This window comes from Lithobates pipiens, unplaced genomic scaffold (assembly GCF_037356315.1).
Source record: "Lithobates pipiens isolate NorthernLeopardFrog02 unplaced genomic scaffold, aLitPip1_a1.2 Scaffold_35, whole genome shotgun sequence".
Lineage (NCBI taxonomy): Eukaryota > Metazoa > Chordata > Amphibia > Anura > Ranidae > Lithobates > Lithobates pipiens.
The window spans coordinates 11,997,193-12,019,322 of record NW_027507811.1 but is presented as its reverse complement, the minus strand read 5'-3'; the positions used below and the strand labels follow the sequence as shown (position 1 = coordinate 12,019,322).

At 47.0% G+C, this 22,130-nt stretch overlaps 1 protein-coding gene across 1 annotated transcript in view; it reads left to right on the top strand.

Moving 5' to 3' along the window:
- The window catches only part of LOC143955493 (uncharacterized), a 70,359-nt gene that overhangs the window by 9,895 nt on the left and 38,334 nt on the right, over positions 1-22,130 (top strand). Inside the window, exon 6 of the mRNA XM_077465531.1 lies at positions 16,915-18,492. Within this exon, the coding sequence (XP_077321657.1) occupies positions 16,915-18,492 (1,578 nt within the window). The remainder of the gene's footprint in view (positions 1-16,914; positions 18,493-22,130) is intronic.

Here is a 22,130-nt window from a genome sequence, read left to right as displayed (position 1 = left end):
GCTAAAAGAGGAAGGTCTTGAGTTTTTTCCTAAAAGCCAGGTGATTTTCTTCCAAGCGGATGTTGATTGGTAGAGCATTCCATAGCCGAGGCCCTTGGACAGCGAATCTCCGATCACCCTTGGATTTATACCGGGCTTTGGGCACGAGGAGGAGGTTTTTGTTGGCTGATCGAAGACTGCGGTTTGGTGTGTAATGATTTATTTTCTCCATTAGGTATTGCGGAGCTTCTCTATGCACGCATTTGTGGGTGAGGCAAAGGGTCTTGAACCTGATCCGATTTTTTACGGTTAGCCAATGTAAGCTCCTCAGTGAAGGAGAAATGGATTCCCAGGGTTTTTTTCCTGTTATCAGCCTTGCCGCCGTGTTTAGGATCAGTTGTAATCGCGCAAGTTGATATTGTGGTAATCCTATGTAAAGCGAGTTTGCGTAGTCCAGTCGTGAATTAATGATTGTTCCAACTACCACTGCTTTGTCATTCTTTGGGATAAAAGGGATGAGTCTGCGAAGCATGCGCAGCAGATGGTGAGATCCACTGACTACAGATCCTATTTGCGCATCCATTGACATTTGTGCGTCTAAAATAACCCCGAGACTCTTCGCTTTGGTCTTTGGGGAGATAGTCTGCCCAAAGACGGTTGGTGGAGACCAGGAGGTTTTGGTTGCGGGCTTATGATTTGGGTGTAAGATAAGAAGCTCTGTCTTTGATTGGTTCAGCTGGAGGGAGTTGGTGGTCATCCAGTCCTCTATTGATTTGAGGCAGTTTTCAAGTTGTTGTTGGTGATCTTTTTTTCCATTGATCCGGAAATAAAGTTGCGTGTCGTCAGCGTAAGAGTGGAAGCAGAGATCTGAACATCTGATGATTTGAAGGAGTGGGCGAATGTAAATGTTGAAGAGAACGGGTGACAACGGAGAGCCTTGAGGGACTCCGCAGGTGACTGCCCGAGTTTCGGAGAGGAATTTTCCTAGTTTCACTGTCTGTGACCGATTTCCTAGGAAGGACGCGAACCAATGGAGATCTATGTCTTGGACTCCGGCTACTTCTGTGAGGCGGACGAGTAGAGTATTGTGATCTACTGTATCAAACGCTGCACTTAGGTCTAGCAGTACGAGGAGACACGGCTCTCCGTCATCTGCTGCTTCGAGGGCATCATCCCAAATCTTGAGGAGAGCTGTTTCTGTTCCATGACCCGGGCGGAAGCCTGATTGCTGCGGGTCCAGGAGTTTGTGAGTATCCAGGTGAAGTTGTAGCTGATGTACTACAGCTTTCTCCGTGATCTTAGAAATGGTGTTGAGGCTTGTAATCGGCTTACGGTTGTTTGGATCCTGAGGGTCCAGGTTTGGTTTCTTGAGTAGAGGTTTGACGATGCCTTGTTTGAGGATGCTGGGAACAATCCCTTCGTGGAATGATCGGTTTATGAGGTGGGTTATGGTTGGAGCCACGATGTCGGAGCATTCTTTCAGTAGTTTTGTGGGAATGATGTCAATAGGTGAGGTACTGTCACGCAGTTTATTAATGATGTTTTTTGCGGTGTCTACGGTAATTGGGGATAGTGAAAATTTTGGCGGTTGCGGTATGTTGGTGCGGACATCCTCTTTATGTATTTGCTGGCTGAGGTTGGATGTTTTCTTCTGACAAATTGTTTCCCTGATGGTTTTGACTTTATCGATGAAAAAATCCGACAGTTTGTCACAGTAATCCTGGGATTCGTTTTCTGGGGGTTCTAGGCACACCGGATTCATTGATTGATTAACCAGTTTAAACAGTTCCCGTGGTTGGTTTGCGGCCGTTGAGATTGTATATGAGAAGTGGTCCTTTTTGGCTTTGAAGATTGCTTTCCGATAATTCTCTGTCAGACCTTTGTAGTTAAATAGGTTTTCCTCGGTGGGATTTCTTCTCCATGTTCTTTCCGCTCTTCTGCGTTCTTGCTTTAGTACGGAGAGGGAGCTATTAAACCATCCAGCATTTTTCTTCCTGATGAGAGCCCTGCGTTTTGGTGCTACCGAGTCTGCTGATTGCAGTAATGCCTTGTTCAGGGAGTTGAGTGTTTCCTCCGTAGAGTGGTTTAAAGTTATTGTAGATATTTTTTTGGACAGAGTGGTTTTGAAGGCTTCGGAGTACAGTTTTTTATGCGATCTGGTCCAGTGCGTTGTTACAGGTTTCCGTTTTGCGTTGGTGATGTTGGTAGCGATTTTGAATTTGATGGCGTGGTGATCCGTCCATGGCAGAGTTATGTTGTCGAGTATGTTGACGTCGATGTTCTGTTTGAAAATGAGGTCCAGGGTGTGTCCTGACCCATGCGTGGGAGTCTTTATCAGTTGCTGTAGACCCAGTTCTTCTAGTTGATTGATGCAGGCAGTCGCGATGGGGTCTTTAGGCTCGTTTGCCCAAAGGTTGAAATCTCCGAGTGCCAGGAAATATTTGAATTTTAGGGTGTGCATTGCAAAGGATTCCGTGAGGGGTGAAAGAAGATTGGCCTTTGGTCCCGGTGGTCTGTAGCACAGTAGAATATGAGTGGTGTCATGGGGTGTTGGTTGAAAATGTAGCGTCAGGGTTTCCATAAAAGACACTGGGTTCTGAGATGATGGTTTAGTGAGATCCAGGTGACCTTTAAAGATCACTGCTAGGCCTCCTCCTTTTTTCCCTATCCGGTGTTCGGTTAGGATCCTAGTGGTAAGTTCTCGTATGGGGATCTGTGAATTTTAGGGGCACTAATGTAATTGGCCTGCTTCTGTACGTAGTAGTTTACACGTATGTAGAAATTTTAATATGGATACGTGTCTGACGAATAGAAAAATGTGACTTTCTGCTTTGTGATTCCCCCCCCCCCCCCCTGCACCCAATGTGTGGGAGGGGCTTATGTTTCCTATACAGTGTACTAGTATGCTATATCAAGTAAGCTTCAAATTGTGTTAGTCTTTTCTCTTAAGAAGAGGGGGTCGAAATGCGTAAGTCGCATTCAACGTAAAAGGGGTGCTCCTGTGCCATAGGACACACATTGTATTTTTTTTTCTACGCCTGTTAACTTGTTTTAGTATAGATTTTGCTTTTTATTCATTAACCACTTGGCACCCAAGGTACGTCCAGGGACGTCCTTGACTTTCCGGGGGTATATCTGAATGATGCCTGAGGCCAGACATCATTCAGATATCAGCATTTTCAGCCGGCGATTCCCTGCACCATAAGAACGATCATAGCGGCTGTTCCGCCGCTTGATCGTTCTTACAGGCGGCAGGACATCCCCCCCCCTCCCGCCGCCCTCCGGTGCTTCTACAGGATCCGCCGGTCCCCGGATGATACCATAGAGATTTCCGGTGGACCAGATGGTCCCCGGAGTCTCTATGATCGTTCGGAGGCCGGGCGCGATGTTATGACATCACGCCCCGGCCTCTGCATTCAAAATAACGGCGCCACCATGGCTGGGAATCATTTTTCTTTTTTTTCTTTTTGATTTTAGGCTTCCCAGCCTAGAGGTGAGATGTGGGGTCTTATTGACCCCCATATCTCACTGTAAATAGGTCTGGTCGTGCCATATTCCTATTACAAGGGATGTTTACATTCCTTGTAATAGGAATAAAAGTAATCACATATTTTTTTTTTTTTTTAAGTGTCAAACTAAAAAAATAAAAGTAAAATTAACAATAAAAAAAATAAAAAAATGTAAAGCGCCCCTGTCCCCGTGAGCTCGTACGCAGAAGCGAGCGCATACATAAGTCCCGCCCACATATGAAAACGGTGCGCAAACCACACATGTGAGGTATCGCCGCGAACGGTAGAGCGAGAGCAATAATTCTAGCCCTGGACCTCCTCTGTAACGCAAAACAAGTAACCAGTAAAAATTGTTAAGAGCGTCGCTTATGGGGATTTTTAAATCCCCAAGTTTGGCGCCATTCCACGAGCACGTGCAATTTTGAAGCGTGACATGTTAGGTATCTATTTACTCGGCGTATCTTCATCTATCACATTATGCAAAAAAATTGGGCTAACTTTACTGTTTTTTTTTTGTTTTTTTAAACATGAAACAGTTTTTTTTTCTGAAAAAAAACGCATTCGAAAAATTGCTGCGCAAAAACCGTGCGAGATAAAAAGTTGCAACAACCGCCATTGTATTCTCTAGGGTCTTTGCTAAAAAAAAACACATATATAATGTTTGGGGGGGTTCTATGTAATTTTCTAGCAAAAAAAAATTATGAATTTTACATGTAGGAGAGAAATGTCAGAATTGGCCTGGATGCGTTAGGCTGGTGTGCCCTCTCTTTGTTGTTTTGGAGTGCTGTACATGAAGGAACACCCATAGTCACGGGAGGGCTGAAGGGCATGTTAGCGCTGTACCCACAAGCCGTAAGAGTGGAACGCCTGTTAGACCATTAGCACCACATTTGGGCACAGGAGATTGTTTCTATAGCATCTCCCCTCTAACCCCCTGCCACTCAGTGAGCCATCAGTTCTTTTGCTAATAGGTGATGAACCTCTTCTCCTTCCCAGAAATATAAGCTTCACTAGTCTCCTATTTTTAAATTGAATTTTAACCACTTCCGTCTCATAGGACATACCCGTACATCGTTGGGTTGAAGTGGTTCTTCTGGAACGATGGAACATTTTGTTTTTTGGGGTTTTTTTTTGGTTGTTATTTGGTTGGAGGTTTGGTGTCCCCGGGCTCATTTAGAGCACTTCCTTCCACTTGCGGATTGCGGCGGGTGGGATCAGCGTCACATACACTTTCCCCTTTGGGGTTTTTGCTGTGCGTGCGCCATCTGTGTGACCTAATGGTGCGATCAGGTAGGGCCTCGTTTGTTTTTGAAGGGGGCTGAAAGTATTGGATCCCATTGAACATTGGTCTGAATGGGCTAATGTTCTGCCTTTCTTCCAAACATCCGAAGAAGCAAAGTCCGGTTTCAAACTAGGTACAGGCTAGGGTTGCCACCTGTCTGTGATACACCGGGATAGTCCAGGCTGAAACCCAGACACAATATTCAGACAGAATTCAGTGGCTCAGAACAGGATCTGACAGAAGTGTGAGGGGGGCACTATGCACACCGCATCACTATTTCCTTTGGAGTGCCCGAAGGTGTCCTAGGTCTGATACAATCCTATGGTGCAGTGTTTCTCAACTCCAGTCCTCAAGGTGCCCCAACAGGTCATGTTTTCAGGCTTTTTTGCACAGGTGATTTTATCAGTTTCACTGCTTTAGCAATTACCACAGCCCTTTTATCTGAGGGAAATCCTGAAAACATCCTGACCTGTTGGGGTGCCTTGAGGACTGGAGTTGAGAGTAGGGTTGCCACCTCATCCCTTTTAAACCGAACACATATGAATTACACGGGTTCTCTGGCTAATTAAGGTGGTAATTAAACTGATTTGGTGCCTTATCTGCATTCAGTTAGCCTCAGAACCCGTGTAATTCCTATGTGTTCGGGTTTAAAGGGATGAGGTGGCAACTCTAGTTGAGAAACACTGCTATATTGTATGCTAAAAAAAAAAAAGTTTGCTGTGCGCCACTAAAGTTTTCGGGTTTGGCTTGATAAAAAAAGTGGCAACCCTAGTACAGACCGAGCCGTCAGCTCATCCCTAAATGCGAGTTGTCACTGAGAGACAGAAATTGTTCATTGCTAGAAACCTTTGCAGGACCTCTGGCTGAGAAAGTCTGGACTAGGCAGTAATATATTTCTATCCCCCTTGGTGGGAGTGGAGATGACCCCATCTATAAGGATATACAGTACATACACACAGCACAAGGCCGTGGTCACACTACGAGACGGTTCTGCAGTAGGGATGGCCGAACGGTTTGCCCGGCGGTCGGTTCGCAGCGAGTTTTGCCTGTTCGCGATTCGCCCGATCTACGGACTATTGCCGCTGTTCGCCCGGCGGACTTATGTGTTTACAGTGTGAAAGAACTTTGAACCATGATGACACATCCATCATGGGGTACAGGACAGCCAATTGAGACATTTCAGCACATGGACAATTGGACATTCCCCCTACCTTATAAATAGACCTGATCCAGCTGCCATTTTACATTCTTTCGTATGTACTATAGGGAGAGGTTGCTGTGTGGAGCAGGGAGAGACTGCAGTGACACAAATCGCTAGCTATTATGTCCACAAAAGCCCTTTTAAGGACTGGTATGGTATAGGTGTAGTACAGTATATACTGTAGGTTTGAGTGCACTGCTGTGCTTGTGATTGCAGCAGCCTGTCTTTAGTGAGTGCAGGGTGGGACAGGACGCTGTGTGTAGCAGGGACAGTCAGTTTAATCACCAGCTTTTACTATTAGGTCCACAAAGATCCTTTTAAGGACTGGTATGGTATAGGTGTAGTACAGAATATAGGGTTGAGTGCACTGCTGTGCTTGTGATTGCAGCCGCCTGTCTTTTGTGAGTGCGGGGAGGGACAGGACGCTGTGTGTAGCAGGGACAGTCAGTTTAATCATTAGCTATTACTGTTAGGTCCACAAAGGTCCTTTTAAGGACTGGTATGGTATAGGTGTAGTACAGTATATAGGGTTGTACACGTATAATATTCTTTCTTCCAAATATAGAAAGAATATTATACTTGACTGCTGCCCTATTCTGCAGCAGTCCTTTATCAGTGTAGGAACTGAGGTACAGTCTGCTAATCACTAGTTACTAGTTCCACAAAGGTCCTTATAAGGACTGGTATAGGTCCACCATATATAGGGTTGTGGTTCACTACTGCAGATTGCTGCCCTATTCTGCAGCAGTCCTTTATCAGTGTAGGGACTGAGGGACAGTCTGCTAATCACTAGCTACTAGTTCCACAAAGGTCCTTATAAGGACTGGTATATGTGTACTATTTGGTGTGCAGTATATAGGGGTGTAATACACGTATAAAATACTTGCACATATAGAAGGCATAGTATAGTGCGTTTCCACTGTGCAGCATTGTGACTGCTGAGCGGTTCTGCAGCGATACTACAAAGAGTGACAAACGCAATAAAAAAAAAGTATTATAACTGGTGTGATAGACCAGTGGCCCCCAAAAACAACAGATTGAAGCGGGGTGTTATATACCTTCTTCCACATACATACTGCACTTCTCTAGAGACTTTTGTCACAGGGTCATTTAAAAAATGACAGGCAGACCCTTCCGTAAGGGGTGGTAGGGGTAGGGCAGGAGCAACAGGCTTGAGCCAAAGTGGCAAATTGCAGAAGGTGCGTGCGATTACGTCAAAGAACGCACCAGACTTGGTTGAGTGGCTCACTCAGCCTTAGGCCGCGTACACACGCGGGGACTGTTCGCTCAACTTTGTCCGCTGAACAGTGTTTCGGCGGACAGTCCGCTCGTGTGTGGGCTTTCAGCGGACAGTTTCAGCGGACAGTCTGCTGAACAAAGTTTTTCGGAAATTCCGAAAAACTGTCCGCTGAAACTCTGTTTCAGCGAACAGTCCCCTCGTGTGTAGGCTTTTTCGTCAAACTAAGTTTCGCGCATGCTCAGAAAGGATTTACACGCCGAAGTTTGCATTGCAGTGTATAGGACGTCGTATTTTTCGTCCCGTCGTACGTGCCGTTCACGTCATCGCGCACGGTTTCAGCGGACTGTTCGTTCGTCGTGTGTGGGCAAGTCCGTCCATGCTAATTTTGAGCGGACTGTCCGCTGAAACTGTTTGGCGGACAAAGTTGGGCGAACAGTCCCCACGTGTGTACGCGGCCTTACTCTTCTGCACTCTCCTCATCCTCTCGATCTGCACCCTCTTCTTCACTCTCTGCTATGTGCACCCCCAAAGATACTACCACCAACACCACCACTATATACCTTCCGCTTGAGTCACAGGAATTATTTTCTGATCCATATCAAGACATTTCCGATGCGCAGCCACTCTTGGCATTGGATCAGGAAGAGGAGGCAGCAACAACCGCTACTCAGCAGTCTGACGACAGTACCCAGATCAGCCCAAAGAGGAGGTTGGTCCCCACTGTTGCTGCCTACTCCGAGATCTCTAATTATAGCGGTGGGGAAGGCGACGTCGATGATGACATGTCTAGTGATGTTACGTGGATGCCCACAAGAGAGGAAGAGGAGGGGAGTTCAGAGGGAGATATGGACCAGCAGATAGGGAGAAGAAGCAGGAAGAACTTAGATTGCACAGGAGGGACAAAGCAGACTGCAAATGTATCAGGAGCGAGTCATCGACCATGTACGGTCACATCTGGCGCTCCCAGGACGCCGGCACATGGCTCCGCAGTGTGGGCTTTTTTTAATGTGTCCGCTGCTGACAATAGTGTTGCCATCTTCAATCTTTGCAGTCAACGCATAAGTCGCGATAAGCCCAACACTCACCTAGGGACGACCGCCTTAAGAAGGCACATGAGCAGCCATCACCGAGCCCAGTGGGAGCAACGGAACACACAAAGCCACAATCCAGGCTCTCACCGTCCAGCCTCGTCTTCTCCTTCTCCTCACAATTGTCTTCCACTCCACCTTCCATCACGCCAAGCTCACGTTTTTCTGCAAAAAGGCAGGCTTCCGTGGGCCAAATGTTCGAGCGTAAAAAAATGATCACGCCGGATAACCCTCTTGCCCAACGGTTGACGGCTGGCTTGTCAGAACTCATAGCCCGCCAACTACTACCATATAAACTGGTGGACTCGGAGGCCTTTCGAAAATTTGAGGCCATTGGAACACCACAATGGAAGGTCCCAGGAAAGAAGTCTTTCTCACAGAAGGGCATCCCAGAGCTTTATGGCCATGTTCAGAGGCAAGTGAATGTATCTCTGGCACACAATGTCGGTGCCAAGATACATCTGACCACAGACACGTGGTCTAGCAAACACGGGCAGGGAAGGTATATCACTTTTACTGCCCACTGGGTGAACCTGTGGCACCCGTGTAGATTTGGTTTTACCGCCGCGGATTGCATGCAGGCCTGCCTCTTCTTCTCCTCCTACTCCATCCTCCTCCCTCTCCTCCTCGGCTGACTCCTCCTTTTCCGCTGCTAGCGTCTCTTCCGCTGCGCCGCCCAAGCTCCCCAGAACCTATTCGACATGCTAGGTGAGACATTGCCATGCCGTGCTGCGTCTGTTGTGCCTGGAAGCCAAGAGCCACACTGGCCCGGCACTCCTTTCAGCTTTGCGTTCACAGGCAGATCAGTGGCTAACACCGCTCAATTTGACAGTTTGTAAAGTGGTGTGTGACAACGGTGCCAATCTGCTTAGCGCATTGAAACAGGGCAAAATTACGCACGTGCCATGCATGGCGCACGTCTTAAACTTGGTCGTGCAGCGATTTGTTGTCAAATACCCTGGGGTCCAGGACATCTTGCGGCAGGCAAGGAAAATCTTGGCCCAGTTCAGAAGATCTTACACGGCCATGGCTCTCCTTGCTGACATTCAGCGGCGACACAATCTGCCGGTCAGGCGTCTTATTTGCGATTGCCCGACGCGATGGAACTCAACCTTCTATATGCTTGATAGGCTGCTCCAGCAGAAACGTGCAGTTAACGTCTACCTTAATGAACTCTGCGGCAGAACAGGTTCTGGGGAGCTGGGGTTTTTTTCACCGCGCCATTGGCTGCTCATGTGCGACACATGCAGACTTCTGCAGCCATTTGATGAGATCACATGGTACCTTATGCCTTCATTGCGTTGTGTCATTGATCAAGCTGTGGAGGAGCAGGAGCGGGAAGATGAGGAAGTCACAATGCTGGATGAATTCCCAGGGGGGCTACTCTATCTATGACAAGTCAACAACAGGAGTCTGAAGAGGAGTCAGAGGAGGATGGTGCCGGGGCGGATGAGGAGGAGCAAGAAGAGCATGCTTTAAACCTTTCTGGGATCCCTGTTGTTGTGCGTGGATGGGGAGAGGAGAACAAGGAGGACGACATTATCCTGGATGATGAGCAGGAGCAAGGCCACCCTACCGCTTCCAGTTTAGTGCAAATGGGGGCCTTCATGCTCCTGTGTTTTAACAGGGACCCCCGTATAAAAAGCATAAGGGTCAAGGACCAGTACTGGGTGGCAACGTACTTAGACCCCCGGTACAAACACAAAATGGCGGAAATGTTACCGCCATCACAGAGGGCTGTCAGAATGGAGCACTTCCAGGCCTTGCTTCGAGAAATGCTGCATTCTTCTTTTGCGTGCGCTGGCAGAGGAGCAATTCCCACTCCCAGAGAAAGAGTTGCGGGTACCAATCCAACAGCGCCTGCAAGAAGAGGCCGGTTTGAAGATGTGTTGGTGACTTCTGATATGAGGTCATTCTTTCAGCCGACCCATCGACAGGTGTCATCGGGATGCAGCATCAGGGAACGCCTAGATCGACAGGTGTCCGACTACATCGGGTTAACGGCCGATGTGGACGCTGTGAGGAGTGATGAACCCCTGGACTACTGGGTGGGCAGGCTTGACCTCTGGCCAGAGCTTGCCCAATTTGCAATGGAACTGTTGGCTTGCCCCTCATCCGGTGTCCTGTCCGAAAGGACGTTCAGCGCAGCAGGGGGGTTCGTGACCAATAAGCGCACTCGCCTAGCTCATGACAGTGTTGACTACCTCACATTTATAAAAATTAATGAGGCATGGATCTCGGAGGAATTTAACACATGTGACCAGTAGACCATGTATATCTCTATAAACTATTTATTTAATTGAGCACACAGACCTTGTTTCTACATTTGGCTCACTTCCTTGTACAAAAAAAGCACACCGTACTATATGCCTGTACCCTCCTGTTTGAAGAGGTTGAGCGGTGTCATATTTTTGGGGCCCAGCAGCAAGTTGCTGGTATCAGTGCTGCTGCTCTATATTATGGTGCTGGTGTCAGTGCTCTATATCTCGGTGCTGGTGTCAGTGCACTCTATCACGGTGCTGGTGTCAGTGCTCTATATCACGGTGCTGGTGTCAGTGCACTCTATCACGGTGCTGGTGTCAGTGCTCTATATCACGGTGCTGGTGTCAGTGCACTCTATCACGGTGCTGGTGTCAGTGCTCTATATCACGGTGCTGGTGTCAGTGCACTCTATCACGGTTCTGGTGTCAGTGCTCTATATCTCGGTCCTGGTGTCAGTGCTCTATATCACAGTGCTGGTGTCAGTGCTCTATATCACGGTGCTGGTGTCAGTGCACTCTATCACGGTGCTGGTGTCAGTGCTCTATATCACGGTGCTGGTGTCAGTGCACTCTATCACGGTTCTGTTGTCAGTGCTCTATATCTCGGTGCTGGTGATCATCTCCTGCACCCTCTTCATAGCCTACCCTGACCTTTCCTCTCCTCCATTGCCTTCATGCGCTCCTGAGTCCTGAATTGTAGTTTTCGATCCCAGATTCACTTCATACATGTGTTATGTCAGTGGCCATGTGGTGGGACTATGTGTGCACAGCTAGTAATTATTTTGTGGCTGGAAATATGACCTGTAGGTTTTGAAAATTTGCCTGCCATTGAAGTCAATGGGGCCCGCCGCGGTTCGCAAACTTTCGGCCGCGTTCGCGAAACGTCCCGTCGGAAGTTCGTCCATCTCTATTCTGCAGTTCCTCTGAGCTCCACAAGATGGTGATGCTACTTCTACCCAGACAGGAAGTCTCTATGGATGACAGGAAGTCTCTATGGATTACAGGAAGTGATGTCATGTACAGAAAGGAAGTGATATCAGGTACAGACAGGAAGTTCCAGGTGAGAGGTGAGTTGGGAAGAAGTAGAGAGGCGACATTGCCGGATGTGGCAGCAGAGGAGGTAATAAGATCTTATTTATTTATTTATTTATATTATTTTTTATAATTGGTACCCATCCAGGACTGGAGGCCAGCAAAGGATCGGAGATAAAGCCGATCCTTGTCGGACCCCGCAAGACAGGGGACTATCGTATGAATAAAATGGTCCCAGCTTTACCCTCTGTACCCTGTCTCTACCTTTGTCATTTTATAACGAGGCTACCCATGCTGGAGCGATACCATCTATTCCGCCACCATCTTCAACCTATCCACAAGTACGGGCGGCACAGTGGTGTAGTGGTTAGCACTCTCACCTAGCAGTAAGAAGGGTCGAATCCCAAGCACGATACTATCTGCCTGGAGTTTGCATGTTTTCCCTGTGCCTGCGTTGGTTTCCTCCCACAATCCAAAGACATGCAGGTAGGTTAATTGGCTTCTGTCCAAAATTGGCCCTAGTATATGAATGGGGACCTTGGATTGTGGGCTCATTGAGGGTAGGGACCGATGTGAGTGTGCAATGTACAGGGATAGGGACAGTTGTAGACGTCTCACTAAGGTTGAACTGGATGGACTGGTGTCTTTATTCAACCTTACTAACTATGAAATATAGAGTGGTCGATGGTATCAAAAGCTGCTGACAGATCCAGAAGTACCAATTACTAACTAAGAAACTATGAAGTATAGAGTGGTCATTGGTATCGAAAGCTGCCGACAGATTCAGAAGTACCAAGGCCGAAGATTCATTCTCATACAAGGCCCAGAGCCAATCGTCCTGGACTTTTACCAGGGCTGTTCCCGAGCCTCTCCCAGGACGAAATCCTGACTGGAAGTCATCAAAAGTTTTCTTAGACTCCAGGTGAGGTTGAAGTTGCCATACCGCAGCTCGCTTTGTGATTTTTGCCAAAAACGGCAAGGTGGAAATAGGCCGATTGTTGCTCAACACGGTGTACTCCACGTTGGCTTTCTTTGGCAGGGGTATAACCACCGCCTGCTTCAGAATACATGGAACGACACCGGTAGCAAAAGACATGCTGACAATGTCTGCAATAAAAGGCGCCAGAGCATCTGTGGAGTCCTTCACCAACTGCGCAATGCGGGGATCAAGTTATGAGCGGGAGGCTCTGAGAGACTTGAGGAAGGTTTTAACACCTTCTGGAGTCATCGAATAAAATACTGAAAAGCAGGTCCCTACATAGGGTGGCCATGTTTCTTCCACCTCCACATATGAAATGTTTTTTTTCTAATAATTTCTATTTTTTTCTTTAACCGCTTAAGGACCGCCTCATGCCGATATACATCGGCCGATTGGCACGTACCTGTACGTGATTCTTTAAGTGCCCAGCCGTGGGTCGGGAGTGCGCCGCTGCCGGCGCCTTCCGACTAGGTCCTGAGCTCCGTGGCCGCGGGACCAGCGGAACCCGATCGCTGCTGGTGTCCCGCGATCGGGTCACAGAGCTGAAGAACGAGGAGGCATTTAAATAGCACTGATTGCTGTATAAATGACAATGGTCCCAAAAATGTGTCAAAAATGTCCGATGTGTCCGCCATAATGTCGCCAACAAAAATAGAGCACGGGGAGAGGTTTGTTTACACAGACCTCTCCTCGTTCTTCAGCTCTGTGACCCGATCGTGGGACACCAGCGGACGATCAGGTCACAGAGCTGAAGAACGAGGAGAGGTCTGTGTAAACAAACCTCTCCTCGTGCTTCCTAGTGTGGCTGTCACCGATCGTCTGTTACCATTTATAGGGAAGGACGATCAGTGATGTCACATGCCAGGCCACACCCCCCTACAATAAAAAAAAAAACACGTAACATCATACATAACACCTACACTTCCCCCTAGTGGTTAACTCCTTCACTGCCAGTGTCATTTACACAGGAATCAGTGCATTTAAATAGCACTGATTGCTGTATAAATGACAATGGTTCCAAAAATGTGTCAAAAATGTCTGACGTGTCCGCCATAATGTCGCAGTCACAATAAAAATTGCTGATCTCCGCCATTACTAGTAAAAAAAAAAATTAATAAAAATGCTGTAAAACTATCCCCTATTTTGTAGACGCTATAACTTTTGCGCAAACCAATCAATAATCGCTAATTGTGATTTTTTTTTTTTTTTTACAAAAAATATGTAGAAGAATACGTATTGGCCTAAACTGAGGAAAAAAAATGTTTTTTTATATATTTTTTGGGGGATATTTATTAAAGCAAAAAGTTCAAAATATAGAATTTTTTTTCAAAATTGTTGATCTATTTTTGTTTATAGCGCAAAAAATAAAAACCGCAGAGGCAATCAAATACCACCAAAAGAAAGCTCTATTTGTGGGAAAAAAAAGGACGCCAAATTTGTTTGGGAGCCACGTCGTACGACTGCGCAATTGTCGGTTAAAGCGACGCAGTGCCGAATCGCAAAAAGGGGCTTGGTCCTTTGGCTGCAAATTGGTCCGGGGCTTAAGTGGTTAAAATAACAAGATAAGATGTTGCACAATTCGACAGAGTTGGGATTAGCCAATCGCCTGGCCACCCCAAAAAACTCCGCCGATGAGTTAGACGCATTTTTTTATTTTGCTTGTAAAAACTTCTAATGCCTTCCTTATAATTTTTTTTTAATTAACCATATCATTTAATTTTGATGATTCATTTGGGGATATTCTCCACGCTTGCTCGTGCTGACCCTGTGCACCTACATCCAAGAACAAATATTGGTTGGACTATCCTGGTACATAATAATCAAAAGTTAGAAAGATACTTAAAAATGTATAAAGTTTAATAGAGACAAAAAACATTTTTTTTTTTATACAAACAGCAAAACTTTAAAATCATACATAGTATACACCACAGTTAGCGAACTACTGGCGGGTTCCCCTCGAGGAGTTTCGAACGAAGAGGAGTATACAAATGTGTTCCACCAAATGGGTTCCCATGGGGGCAATAGTCCTTAAATGTACAAAAACCCTTCTATTACCCCCTCACATCCACATCCTATTATTACATGACCAATATTATCCAAATAATTCTTACTTTCATTTCCCAAAGATATCCGTCTACAAGGAGACCTGTATAGATCAAATGACGGCAGGAATGAGGATGGAGGAGTATCGGAGTCACGTGACTGAGAGGATACTAAACCTCACCCTGGAGATCATCTACCTGCTGACCGGAGAGGTGAGGAGGATTCTGGGAGGTCACATGACATCACTCTCATCTCTATTAATAAAACACGGACCTGATCGGAGAGGTGAGGAGGATTCTGGGAGGTCACATGACATCACTCTTATCTCTATTAATAAAACACAGACCTGACCGGAGAGGTGAGGAGGATTCTGGGAGGTCACATGACATCACTCTTATCTCTATTAATAAAACACAGACCTGACCGGAGAGGTGAGGAGGATTCTGGGAGGTCACATGACATCACTCTTATCTCTATTAATAAAACACAGACCTGACCGGAGAGGTGAGGAGGATTCTGGGAGGTCACATGACATCACTCTTATCTCTATTAATAAAACACAGACCTGACCGGAGAGGTGAGGAGGATTCTGGGAGGTCACATGACATCACTCTTATCTCTATTAATAAAACACAGACCTGACCGGAGAGGTGAGGAGGATTCTGGGAGGTCACATGACATCACTCTTATCTCTATTAATAAAACACAGACCTGACCGGAGAGGTGAGGAGGATTCTGGGAGGTCACATGACATCACTCTTATCTCTATTAATAAAACACAGACCTGACCGGAGAGGTGAGGAGGATTCTGGGAGGTCACATGACATCACTCTTATCTCTATTAATAAAACACAGACCTGACCGGAGAGGTGAGGAGGATTCTGGGATTCTAACATGATATTCCTATTGGTTCCCCAATACAGAGATTTCCTCTTGTGAAGTCCGGTGATCATATGACCATCACAGTGCCTCCATGTGACTCCCTAAAACCTGAGAGACACAACATGGAGAAGATTCTAGAAGCCACCAAGAAGATGATGGAGCTGCTGACAGGAGAGGTGAGGAGGATTCTGGGAATTCTGGGACATTATCCAGTAACAGACAAGGGATGTGTCTGGATGGTGACTGTATCATTGTGTGTGTCAGGTTCCTATAAGGTGTCAGGATGTCACTGTCTATTTCTCCATGGAGGAGTGGGAGTATTTAGGACACAAGGATCTCTACAAGGACGTCATGATGGACAATCAGCCGCCCCTCACATCACCGGGTAACCCACTAGAGAGATGTCCCTGTCCTCTGTATTCTCGGGACTCTACACAGGTAGGTTACACCATCCCTCACCTTAACAAGGTACTGTGTGTATTTTTTATGTGATGCCACAATATTAAAGGCTATATTTCATAGATTTTATTGTTGATCCTTCTCTTGGTTTAGGGTGAAGATCTGATAGTGATAAAAGTTGAGAGTGAAGAAGAAGAAGAGAGGTATGTGGGGGATGATCAGCAGTCTATGGAGGAGGATGGAATAACGGGGACATTTATAGAGGAGGACACTCCTACAGAGATCAGCACAGGTGGGTCATTAACACTAAATCCATTCCTCCACCCATACTGCTCACTGATTGGTCCAGAGTAGGGCGGGGGCTGGGTGATATCAGCCTGTAATCCCCTGGTCACTTTCCTGAGCTGTGTTCCCCGTCCTGTATTCCTGGATTTCTCTCCGATAATCTTCCTGCTCTGTGCTGCCGACACAATTTATGTATCTAGACTGGATTTATGGAGATTCTGGGGTTCAGCAAAATGTTGATTTTTCACCATAGGCATTGCCTGACCTAAGCAGCTGGGTTATGTGTCTTGGGTCTACCGCCCCAATGATGGGGGTCTTCAGGATCAGTCCAGTCTTCATCTTGGTTGTTCTCCCCCCATCCTCACTCTCTGACCTCTGGTGGGGCTCAGCCCCGCTGTTATTCATGACTAAATCATGGAGTAAATAAGGAAGTGCAGGACTTCTTGTGTTGGGAAGATGGCAATGAGTGATAGAGGGGGAGGGGACACTCGTCCTATAATCCCCTCATCACTGTCACTCCTATAGAAGACAGTTCTCGTTGTTTCCTCCCTCTCTGACTAAGGTCCATGAATAAAGAAATGATCTGGTAGGAGATCAGAGGATCCATTTACTAGTTACCTTGAGGGGGGAATTGTAAGATCCTCAGAGACAAAGCTGCCTGATGTGGGCGGAGTCCTGGTTTAGGGGAACCAATCAGCTCAAGTCTAGTAATAATCTTTGTATTTCTATTTTAGTAGATGGACGGGAGATGAGGAAAACCTCAGAGGATTGTCTCACTTTGTCTCCAGACTGTAAAGTAGAAGATGAGGACATCACACAGTATAGTCCAGGAGAAAACCCGACTACCTCAAATGTCCATCCGGCACCACACAGTGTAGATGGACCATCGTATTCCTCTTATCCTGAGGAACCTCAGACTGTGCGGGACGGTGCCGGACCATCGTATTCCTCTTATCCCGAGGAACCTCAGACTGTGCGGGACGGTGCCGGACCATCGTATTCCTCTTATCCCGAGGAACCTCAGACTGTGCGGGACGGTGCCGGACCATCGTATTCCTCTTATCCTGAGGAACCTCAGACTGTGTGGGACGGTGCCGGACCATCGTATTCCTCTTATCCCGAGGAACCTCAGACTGTGCGGGACGGTGCCGGACCATCGTATTCCTCTTATCCTGAGGAACCTCAGACTGTGCGGGACGGTGCCGGACCATCGTATTCCTCTTATCCCGAGGAACCTCAGACTGTGTGGGACGGTGCCGGACCATCGTATTCCTCTTATCCCGAGGAACCTCAGACTGTGCGGGACGGTGCCGGACCATCGTATTCCTCTTATCCTGAGGAACCTCAGACTGTGCGGGACGGTGCCGGACCATCGTATTCCTCTTATCCCGAGGAACCTCAGACTGTGCGGGACGGTGCCGGACCATCGTATTCCTCTTATCCCGAGGAACCTCAGACTGTGCGGGACGGTGCCGGACCATCGTATTCCTCTTATCCCGAGGAACCTCAGACTGTGCGGGACGGTGCCGGACCATCGTATTCCTCTTATCCCGAGGAACCTCAGACTGTGCGGGACGGTGCTGGACCATCGTATTCCTCTTATCCCGAGGAACCTCAGACTGTGCGGGACGGTGCCGGACCATCGTATTCCTCTTATCCCGAGGAACCTCAGACTGTGCGGGACGGTGCCGGACCATCGTATTCCTCTTATCCCGAGGAACCTCAGACTGTGCGGGACGGTGCCGGACCATCGTATTCCTCTTATCCCGAGGAACCTCAGACTGTGCGGGGCGGTGCCGGACCATCGTATTCCTCTTATCCTGAGGAACCTCAGACTGTGCGGGACGGTGCCGGACCATCGTATTCCTCTTATCCTAAAAAATCTCATACAGATGAGAAGCCACATTCCTGTCCTGAGTGCGGGAAAGTTTGTGTATCAAAATCCCATCTTTCCACACATCAGAGATCGCATACAAAGGAGAAGCCGTATTCCTGTCCTGTGTGCAGGAAATTTTTCTCATATAAGTCACATCTTAACACACATCAGATGTTGCACACGGGTGAGAAACCGTATTCCTGCCCTGTGTGTGGGAAATGTTTTTCAAGGAAGTCACATCTTATCATACATCAGAGATCACACACGGGGGAGAAGCCGTATTCTTGTTACGAGTGCGGGAAATGCTTTACAGTGAAGACACACCTTAGCACACATCAGAGACTGCACACGGGGGAAAAGCCGTATTCCTGTTCTGTGTGCGGGAAATGCTTTTCAGACAAGTCCTCTCATAACAGACATCAAAGGTTGCATACAGGTGAGAGGCCACTTTCCTGTTATGAGTGCGGGAAATGTTTTTTACAGAAGTCCAATCTTTACAGACATCACAGATCACACATGGGGCAGAAGCCCCCTTCCTGTTCTGAGTAAGGCCATTTTTAATCAAATATACACTATATTTCCAAAAGTATTGGGACACCTGCCTTTACACGCGCAGGAACTTTAATGGCCTCCCAGTCTTAGCCCTTGTACACACGGTCGGAGAATCCGTCGGAATGTGTCCTATCAGACCGGTTTGTCGGATAATCTGACTGTGTGTGGTATGCATCGGACTGTTTCTGTCGGACCAAATTTTCCAACTTGCTGGAAATATTTTCAGACAAACTGGTCCCATAGGACATACTCCGATCATGTGTAGAGAATTTCGATCGGACAAAATGCCACGCATGCTCTGATCAAATTCCTACATCAAAGCTATTGGCTACTAGCCTGAACGTAGTCCCATCGTAACAAAATTACGTCATCACATTCTGAAAGATCAGATTTTTTGACAACTTTGTCCGACCGTGTGTATGCAATAGTTTCGGACAAAATCCGATGGATTTGGTTGTCGAAATCTCCGACCGTGTGTACAGGGGCTAAGTCCGTAGGGTTCAGTATTGAGTTGGCCCACCCTTTTCAGCTATAGCAGCTTCAACTCTTATGGGAAGGCTGTCCACAAGGTTTAGGAGTGTGTCTATGGGAATGTATGACCATTCTTCCAGAAGAGCATTTGTGAGGTCAGGCACTGATGTTAAACGAGAAGGCCTGGCTCGCAGTCTCCGCTGTAATTCATCCCGAAGGTGTTCTATCAGGTTGAGGTCAGGACTCCAGTCAAGTTCCTTCACCGCAAACTCGCTCATCCATGTCTTTATGGACCTTGCTTTGTACACTGGTGGGCAGTCATGTTGGAACAGGAAGGGGCCACCCCCAAACTGTTCCTACAGAGTTGGGAGGATGTAATTGTCCAAAATTCTTTGTATGCCAACTCCTTAAGCGTTCCCCTCACCGGAACTAAGGGGTCAAGCCCAACCCCTGAAAAACAACCCCCACACCATAATCCCCGCTCCACCAAATGATTTGGACCAGTGCACAAAGCAAGGTCCATAAAGACATGGATGAGCGAGTTTGGGGTGGAGGAACTTGACTGGCCTCCATGGAGTCCTGCAAAGGGTGGGCCAACTCAATATTGAACCCTACAGTCTAAGACAGGGATGCCAATAAAGTTCATGAAAAAAGGCAGGTGTCCCAATATTTTTGACAATATAGTGTATATACAGCGCTTCAGCAAAAATGTGCTCAATTAAATTCTCCAATTTATGCAAACATACACATTTTGATATTGTAAAAAAAATAAGTATCCTATAAAAACCTCATGTGTGTCCATAAATGAAGTGTTGTATACAAATGCATATGTATCCAAGTACCATATATGTATAAAGTGCAATTACAAATAAAGTGCAAATTTTTTTTTCAAAAAGTGCTCCGCGCTTCTCCTAAATCATACAAGTGCAAATGTCCACTTTCAGGGCTCTGATTCAAAAATAAAGTGTTCATTCAATGTGTCGGCTCTTCCATTGTCCACCACCAGGTGGCTCCACCTTCACTCCTCCCTCACCAGATAATGAATCGCAAAGGTTCGAAACCTGAACTTGTAAAATCAAAAGTCCCCGTTGTGAAGGCTTATATTCAAGTTATTGGCCTTAAAAAGTGTATGGGGGCCCGGGTACTGCCCCAGGGGACAGGTATCTATGCAAAAAAAAAATATATACTTTTTTAAAATATTGTTTTTAAAGGAGCAGTGATTTTAATGATACTTAAAGTGAAACAATAAAAAATGAAAAGTTCCTTTAAAGATCGTGCCTTTGGGTGTCCCCTTAGTCTGCCTGTAAAGTGGTGCATCTGTACCATGTATAGAACCTGCTGCAGCAAAACTGACATTTATAAAGAAAAGAAAAATACATTCAAATTGATTTTTCCTGCAATCTTTCTTTATTTGGACAAGCTGGAATTTAGACGCTGTTGTTGTGCCCATTAGAGTGCCCCTTTAACATAAAATGTGCCCATCAGAGTGCCCCTTAACAAAAATTTGGCCATTAGCATGCCCCTTAAAATAAATGTACCCCTCAGGGTACCCCTTAGCAAAATATGGCTATCAGTGTGCCCCTTAACATAAATGTACCCATCAGGTTGCCCCTAACAAAATATGGCCATCAGTGTGCTCCTTGCAAAATATGGCCATCAGGGTGCCCCTTACAAAATATGGCCATCAGTATGCTCCCACTCACGGCCTGGCTGGGAGTAAGCAGAGAGCGAGAGTTGTGATCAGCGGCAGAGGGCTGGGTGCATGCGTGAGGCAAAGGTGTCCCCGCAACCATGGGTGGGGCGAACACACGTAATATCACTGTCCCAGCAATAACTGCTGAAATGCGTAGACACACTGACGGTCTGGTCCGGAGCTTTCGCTCGATCCGTGTTTGGACATCCCGCCAAGCATCTTGCAAATCCGGGTGTTCGCCGAACAGGCAATTGCTCGTCCCGGACCATTTGCCCAACAGTCTAATCCACCGTTCCTTCAATAGCTCAAAGCTGGTCCCTTTAATATCTATTTCTCCTTCCTCTCATACCCCCATGCAGGCCACTGTAAAAGCAAACAGGAACGCCATAGCATAAAAAAACACGCAGGTCCAGTAACACTTACCACTTACATTTCCCAGTGCTGTCTCCCAGCACCCAGATACAATGCTTTCTTGCTGCTGATCCTGGCTCCACCGTTTAACCTCCGCCCCGCGTACGTTTTGTCCTTGTGACATAGTATTACTGTCTCTAATATGCACAGTGAAGAGATACCAATGCACAATTCCAACGCACACGTTCCTGGAAAAATGGCTTTGTATGAAAGCAGGTGCTGCAGCAACCATCGGCTGGAACTGAAGCTAGTCGCAGCAAAAGAACGTCACCGGCACACCCGTGGATCTCCATCGTGGGCCCAAAGCTTTATACAGCGATCACATTATTACAGCAAGAGCAAAGCTTCAGAGCCTCGCAGGACCCCTTCACCAGGCTCGTGACAACATATAGTTTTAGACCCACGTTGGAGATCCACGGTCTTTCTTGCTGCTGATCCTGGCTCCACTGTTTAACCTGGTGCAAATTTGAGTTGTGAGATGGATGACGTCACAGAACTCCACCCCTGCGTACGTTTCGTCCATGTGAAATAGTATTACCGTCTCTAATATGCACAGTGAAGAGATACCAGTGAATAATCCCAACGCACACATTCCTGGAAAAATGGCTTTGTCTGCAAGCAGGTGCTGCAGCGACCATCAGCTGGAACTGAAGATAGTCGAAGCACAAGAACGTCACCGGCACACCGTGGATCTCCAACGTGGGTCCAAAGCTTTATTCAGCGATCACATTATTACAGCAAGAGCAAAGCTTCAGCTCAGGCCCCTTCATCAGGCACGTGATGACATATAGCTTTAGACCCACGTTGGAGATCCACGGTGTGCTGGTGACGTTCCTCTGCTCCTAATGTGCACAGATCACCAGCACTTTTCGATTCGGTGGCTCGGTGTGTGTGTTTCAACGCATAAAACAAACAGCCATCTTGAATCAGGCTATTTTTTTTTCAAT